The following is a 7497-nucleotide window of genomic DNA, read 5'->3' as shown; positions in this document are numbered from 1 at the left end:
TCAAACGAAACCACATAGCTGTGATATGTATCTCTATTTTTAGTTTGGGTGATTAAGAAATGAGAATCTTTCTTGGTTTTGCAGCTATGGAATTCAGACCATGGCCATGTTATTGAGGCGTGCAAAGACAGTCTCAAGAAACTTCAACTTGATTATCTTGACCTTTTCCTCGTTCACTTTCCCGTAGCAACGAAACACACTGGTGAGGCTTCTGCCTTTTGTCTTGGCTAAAGACCATTGCATTTTGTTTTTATTATACATCCTCCTTTTCAACTGGCTGAATTCAAGTTTCCTGAAGTCTTTGGCATATGGTACAAACAATATAATAAGCTGTAACCCGTACCCACTCTATATGTGCTTGCAGGAGTTGGAACAACCGATAGTGCTTTGGGTGATGATGGGGTATTGGACATAGATACAACAATCTCTCTGGAAACTACATGGCATGACATGGAAAAGCTTGTTTCTATGGGTTTGGTCCGCAGCATTGGAATCAGGTTCAACATCTCTCCACTATCTTAACAAGTCCTTTTGTTTTCCAGGCTAATTTCTGACTTTTTTTTTTTGACCATTTGGCTGTTTGCAGTAACTATGACGTTTTTCTAACGAGAGATTGCTTGGCTTACTCCAAGATCAAGCCTGCAGTGAATCAGATCGAGACACACCCTTACTTCCAACGTGATTCTCTTGTCAAATTCTGCCAGAAGCACGGGATTTGTGTCACCGCACATACTCCTCTAGGAGGTGCCACAGCCAATGCCGAGTGGTTTGGAACCGTGTCATGTCTGGATGACCCAGTTCTCAAAGTAAGTCCCATCCCCTAAACCTTAAAAATTTTGGTTTGAAACAGTGAAAGAGTGTGTACCTTTGACAGTTGATTAAATTGGACTGGTTTAATCTGAAATCCTTAGGGTGTGGCCGAGAAGTACGAAAAGACAGTGGCACAGGTAGTACTGAGGTGGGGAATCCAGAGAAACACAGTGGTGATACCAAAGACATCGAAGCTTGGGAGATTGGATGAGAATTTCCTGGTATTCGATTTCGAACTGTCAAAAGAAGACATGGAACTGATCAAGACCATGGACAGGAAGTACCGTACGAACCAACCAGCCAAGTTTTGGGGCATTGATCTCTACGCTTGATCACACGCACACACTCTCTCACTCTATCTATCTATCTATATGAATAAATGAAGCTGGAGAAGTAAGCCATTAGCTAGACTGCAATATTCTCAAATATCTATTTTATAAAACTCATGTCAAACAGATTCTGATTTCTTTAAGTTCCCACTCTCATCTCTATAGTTTTTTGATTTTTTCTATGCTTAATCCTCAATAGAAAAGAAAAAAAAAATGAAAAACATTCAAAACGCACCACTGCAAGGAGGAATTAAAAAGACGAGAATGACCATGTTCTTTGTTCGCGTTCAATAGTATTGGCGAGGAGGGTATTTTGGTAAATTCGAGCTTCTTCTGCTTCGTCTTCTCTCTCTCCAATTAGATAGATCCTTTCGTCTCGATCGATCAATATCCATTGTTTCTTCCTCAGAAGCTCCACAAATTCGTAAGCTTTCGCGCCATTGTGTTCACTTTGATTTCGTTGTTAAATTCAGTGTTCTTTCTCTAGGGTTTGTAATTTTCAATTCAAGCTCTTCTTTCTTTTTTTATTTTTCTTCTTTCTTCTTTGTAAGCTTCAGATTGATTCGACCTTGTTGTTGATCGTGGTGACCTAATACAATCTTGGGTTCTTATATAGTATATATTTGTTAATTAATAATTGTTCATTGAAGTTCTGTATCTGACGAGTTTGTATTGATTTTGGTATTTATTTATTATTCTGATTACGGAACCCTAACTGGGAAATCAACTTCACAGATTTTGAATCCGAGTATCATAAATTAAGTTGAGAATTGTTTAGTTTTGTTTCTTTTAATACAATCTTGATTCTAGATGAGTGTGATGATTTAAGGTTTCGAAGAGTTCAGAGTGATTTGCTTAATAATCACCAATGTTTTGAAATTTGGTTTCACTATATTGCTGAGTGTCCTTGACGACAAGCTTGAGAAGTTTTATTTTTTCTCTTCTTGAAGATATATATAAAAGAGGATGGAGAATGGTGGTCAGTATGATAATGGGAGGTTCAAACCCGATTACTTAAAAGGTGCACAATCTGTGGTAAGCCATTATTGATTTTTTTTTGGGTTTCCCTCTTATGTTTTTTGTTGGGTGTGATTGTAGTAGGGCTAACAAGCAATGAATGTGTTTTTGTTAACACAGTGGAATATGATGCCTCAGCATCAGATTAAGGAACAACATAATGCCTTGGTGATGAATAAGAAGATCATGTCCATCCTTGCTGAGAGGGATGCAGCTATACACGAAAGAAACCAAGCTGTCTCTGCCAAAAAAGAAGCAGTTGCGGCCAGGGATGAAGCGCTTCAGCAACGTGACAAAGCTCTTTCTGAGAGAGATAAAGCCTTGATAGAGAGAGACAATGCTTATGCTGCGCTTCAACACCATGAGAATAGTCTCAACTTTGCTTTGTCCGGTGGGAAACGCGATGACGGAGATGATTGTGTCGGTGTTGAACCCCACAAACTTGCAGTCTTCCCGTTATCAGCTATTCCACCCGAGGTTACCAGCACTACTAAGGTGGCCAAAAGGAAGAAGGAGAGCAAGCAGGGACAAGTAAAGATAAAAAAAGTTGGTGAAGATCTGAACCGTAGAGTTGCTGCTCCTGGAAAAAAATCTAGAAAAGATTGGGACAGCCTAGAGGTCGGTTTAAATTTAGTCACCTTTGATGAGACGACAATGCCAGTACCGATGTGCACATGCACAGGCTCTGCACGTCAGTGTTACAAATGGGGAAATGGCGGCTGGCAATCATCTTGTTGCACAACCACCTTATCTCTGTATCCTTTACCACAGATGCCAAACAAGAGGCATTCTCGGATGGGCGGTAGGAAAATGAGCGGAAACGTCTTCTCGAGATTACTCAGCCGTTTAGCAGCAGAAGGATATGACCTCTCTTGTCCTGTTGATCTTAAGGACTATTGGGCTAGACACGGGACAAACCGCTACATCACTATCAAGTAGCCTCTATATATGGTCTACAGAAGCCAAGTATGTTTCCGCTTTTTCTTTCTTCTTTTAAGGTTAGGTGTTGTCTTTTGTCTCTATTGTTCATAGTTCGTTGTTGTGTATGTTACAATATTATTATTATGTTAACTATCTTTTGAATGGGCAAAAATGGTTTGGCATAAGGAAATATATTTTGACTCTAAAATTTAAATCTTTAACAGTTAGGATTACGAGATCTTTTGACCCCCCCCCCTTTTATTAACAGCGAGAGAGAATATCTCAAAGTTCTCAACAGCTTTTTAACGGTGAAAACTCACATCAATGATTTGGTCATTCATTTACACTATTTAGTCTTATATTTTTACGGAGAACAAAAACAGAAAAACAAAACAATCGAAGCATGAACAAAGTGCCGGAGAAAGTCACAGTGGAAACCCAGTCGCAGCAAAAGCCATCAAAGATGCGTTGGCTTCCCGCCTCCAGAGCATTCTTGCAAATTCCAAATCCGGCGATTGTCAAAGTTTTCGTCATAAGCAGCTTGACTACGTTCACCTCAGGAATTGCCTTAGTCATTGAATGGATCTGTCACGGAAAGAGCCACAGCGGATTTGGGTGGATAATCTACTATGCGTTGTTCTTGATGTGTCTTCCTCTTCTCATCTTGACCGGTCTTCATATCCTCATGGCGATCTCTTCTTCTAGCCGGAGCTCAAAAGTTCAGATTGTAGATACAGCTTCAAGCAAAGAGCCGTGCGTTGTGCAGCAGAACCAGTGTACCGAGACGAATCAACGAATTGAAGAAACGGAGAAAAACAGTTGCCGAAGTTTAGCCGTTGTGGTTGCTTCGGATAAAGAGAAGATGCCGAGGATAAAACGCGCCGTGTCATTTCCGTCGCATGGCGAAGTAAGATCATGTCGTACTCGTTAGCAAAACAAAGTACACTAGATATTGTTTTAGTAATCATGAACCTAATAATCTCTTTGTGATATGTTCTTCAGCATTTTGTCTTTTTTTCATTGATCCAACGATAATGATTTCTGAAAATCGAATTACATCCTTTTTTCATATGATAGATATTGCCACAAAGTTCCATTTTCTTATATATAAATGGATAAAGATAGGTTTAGGAACGTGCACTTGTAGCTAGGAATTCATTTCCCCGCCCTAAGCGCTAACTCGTAGACTGACACTCGTAGTCCGGACTTGTTCACTAAGACACAACGGTTCTCACTTGTGTCATACACATGTGTCGGGCCTTTTGGTTGTGTTTTGTTTTACACTTCCAAACAGGGACCCATTTATCCCTTTACCGAACATGATTGCTACATTGTACTTTGTGTTCATGGCCCAAAATGAGAATGTTTTTAAAATTGATCTGAGCTGTATAAAGCTTTTTATAAAACCAGTCACAAAAAGAAAACCAAAGAGACAAAAGTAGTAAAATGACTTTAAAGTGATTTACCCAAAATAGGTGCTATGCGATTGGTCTAAGATATAGTATTACTTTTTGAAGTGATTTACCCCAAATTTAATAATATTTTTGCCCAAATGTGGTAAATATCATTTATAGAGAAATTGTGGACCTTTTTTTTTGTTGAGTAGCTGTGTGAGCTTTGTGCAAATCATTATATACAATAATTGTTAAAGACCAAAAATAGTTTTTGCTATATATAAAAAAGTATAGATTAATTGAAAAACGACAATTAATTAATGTGTGCTCGACAAATGTGGTCCATAAAAATCCAAATTAGCTTCAAATTTAAAAGGTATCTCTTAATTAGTGAAGACCAATATATGGACATAAAAGAGTGAGGCTTTACATTTTATAAAAGGAAATATATAAAAAGTTAAAAAAACAAATAAAATAATCATAAAACTCAAAAAAAATGGCGTATGGTGAAAAACATGGGAATCTTTGTCGCAACCAGGTCGTTACCACTATAAAAGGAGGCTTCGTGCAATCTATCAAATCCAGACAACACCAATCATATCCTCAAAGGTTCTTTTTATCAACTGTCCTAGTCCATTGTTGCAGCTCAGGTCTTTACTCTCTACTCTTTTTATTTCTTACTCAAAAGTTTCAATCTTTTGTCTCCCTTATCCATAATCTGAAAATCTCGATTGAGAAACAGAGATCTTTGATTAGCATTGAACTATTAACTTTTTTTTTTTTTTTTTCCCAATTTTATGAATTTGTTTTTTTGTTTGATATATCATCTGTAAGAAAAAAAAAACGAGTGACGTGTGTATCTTTCCATTGTCCAAATCTTTTGAAGGATGGATGGAGAAGGCGATATGAGTCCTTTCAACATCCAATACTACCAGGATCTACTTACCAATGATGACGGTGACAAGAGAACCGCCGTGTCACCTGTTTCGCCGTATTCTCAGGTCCCCCCACTGACCCGTTACCCAGCCGGGTCGCCGCACTTCAGCCCCGGACCAAGGAGTACTCAGCCGTTGACTACCTTCTCCTACATGCCCCAGATGAGTCCTTTATCAACGTCGTTCCATACTTCATTGGCACAAGTGCACCGGTCTTCTCCATCGTCGTCCGCTCTTCCGGAGGGTCCTTCTCGGTCGTTGTTCCGTCGCGATTCTTTTAATCATTCCAACCCTGGACCACGGTCGATGATGCAGCCGGCGCCTGTTCTCTCGTCCTTACAGCCGTCGCCTGTCTACTACTCATGTCCGCCTGCACCTGTGTTCTCCTCCCAACAGCTGTCGCCTCTCTACTACTCATGTCCACAGGGGACTGATCAGCCTTCGCCTGTGTTCTCGTCCCAACAGCTGTCGCCTATCTTCTACTCATGTTCACAGGTGACTGATCAGCCTTCGCTTGTGTTCTTGTCCCAACAGCCGTCGCCTGTCTGCTACTCATGTCCGCTGATGACTCAGCCGGAACCTGTGTTCTCATCTTCGCTTATGTATTCATCATTTACGCCGGGGACTCAACCGGCGCCTGTCTACTCATCTTATTCGCAGGTGACTCAACCGGCGCCTGACTACTCCACATTTACGCCGATTGATCCGGCGCCTGTCTACTCATCTTTTACGCCGGGGACTCAGCCTGCGCCGGAAAACTCCTCATTTACGCTGGTGACTCAGCCTGCTCCGGACAACTCCTCATTTACGTCGGTGACTCAGCCTGCACTGGACAACTCCTCATTTGCGCCGGTGACTCAGCTTGAGCCGGAAAACTCCTCATTTATGCCGGTGACTCAGCCTGCGCCGGAAAACTCCTCATTTGCACCGGTGACTCAGCTTGAGCCGGGAAACTCCTCATTTGCACCGGTGACTCAGCTTGAGCCGGGAAACTCCTCAGTTGCGCCGGTGACTCAGCCTGCGCCGGAAAACGCCTCATTTACGCCGGTAACTCAGCTAGAGCCGGGAAACTCCTCATTTACGCCGGTGACTCAGCTAGAGCCGGGAAACTCCTCATTTACGCCGGTGACTCGGCCTGCTCCGGACAATTCCTCATTTACGTTGGTGACTCAGCCTGAGCCGGACAACTCCTCATTTACGCCGGTGACCGAGCTCTCCTCCTTACCGGCGCTTGTGTCCTTACCGTCGTCGCCTGTCTGCTCCTCGGTGCCGTCGTTGACCCATTCTCCGTCTTTATCCCTTGGTAAGCCGCCGAGATACCCTACTTCTCCGTCATCACATGTGGGGAATTCCGCTTGGTCTAGCCGAAAACCTCCTCGGGTTCCGGTCAAGGCGTCTACTACTAACTCCATGAGTGCATCCGGCAGCAACACTCAGCCACGGAGAAAGTCTCGTAAACGGACCGACTGTGGGATCAACTCAAGGATCCTTCCGCCGGTACCAGATCTTATGAAGGAAGGCGCCGTAGAGTGGACATATGATAACAACGGCAGCAATGAGTTTATGATTCTGGATAACACTAATCATAATGATGCTAGCGGTAGCGGTAGTGGTAGTGAGAATAATAATGTCGATGAGGTGATGATGATAACTGCTAGCCATTCGGAGGGTGGAAGCAATGCTAATGAGAACAGGTTTAAGACTGGACCGACTACTTCGGGTGTGAAGAGAAAAGCAGGCAAAGACATTGATCCTTTCTACCAGCGTGTTCCAATGGATGGTTGTTTTAATGACATGATAAAGAAACCTCTGTCTCCTGCTGCAGGGAATCTTCCGGTTGCTGGAAAACGCCAGCATACTTCTTCTGGATTGAGGATCGCCAGCGACATCAGTGAGGTTGAAACTCCTGAAGCTAAGAGAATGAGAAGGTAAACCAATGTTTTTTTTTTTTTTTTTAATTTTATGAATCACATATATATGATGTAATGTATATATATGGTTTTGTGATATTTTTCCATATTGTGGATATGCTCTTTTTAGAATCTTGGCAAACCGAGCGGCAGCTGCACGTTCAAAGAAGAGGAAGGATCT

The 7497-nt window shown here is 41.9% G+C and overlaps 2 protein-coding genes and 1 pseudogene across 2 annotated transcripts; all 3 read left to right on the top strand.

Moving 5' to 3' along the window:
* The window catches only part of LOC104704953, a 2477-nt pseudogene extending 1182 nt beyond the window's left edge, over positions 1-1295 (top strand).
* Positions 1393-3267, top strand: LOC104702669 (protein BASIC PENTACYSTEINE4). The gene is made up of 3 exons (XM_010418565.2): positions 1393-1563; positions 2090-2174; positions 2277-3267. The coding sequence occupies exons 2-3, from the start codon at positions 2106-2108 to the stop codon at positions 3093-3095; spliced, it is 888 nt and encodes a 295-aa protein (XP_010416867.1). The 5' UTR covers positions 1393-1563; positions 2090-2105; the 3' UTR covers positions 3096-3267.
* Positions 3358-4097, top strand: LOC104702668. Its single transcript, XM_010418563.2, has one exon. It carries the CDS (start codon positions 3481-3483, stop codon positions 4006-4008), a length of 528 nt encoding a protein of 175 aa, XP_010416865.1. The 5' UTR covers positions 3358-3480; the 3' UTR covers positions 4009-4097.

The sequence above is a fragment of the Camelina sativa genome, chromosome 7, assembly GCF_000633955.1.
Source record: "Camelina sativa cultivar DH55 chromosome 7, Cs, whole genome shotgun sequence".
Lineage (NCBI taxonomy): Eukaryota > Viridiplantae > Streptophyta > Magnoliopsida > Brassicales > Brassicaceae > Camelina > Camelina sativa.
The sequence above is the reverse complement of the archived record's forward strand: the minus strand, read 5'-3'. Positions and strand labels throughout refer to the sequence as shown.

Coding starts and splice junctions, on each gene's coding strand:
- LOC104702669 (XM_010418565.2), top strand. CDS start 2,106: ATGGAGAATGGTGGTCAGTATGATAATGGGAGGTTCAAACCCGATTAC. Junction 2,175..2,276: donor TAAAAGGTGCACAATCTGTG/GTAAGCCATTAT, acceptor TTGTTAACACAG/TGGAATATGATGCCTCAGCA.
- LOC104702668 (XM_010418563.2), top strand. CDS start 3,481: ATGAACAAAGTGCCGGAGAAAGTCACAGTGGAAACCCAGTCGCAGCAA.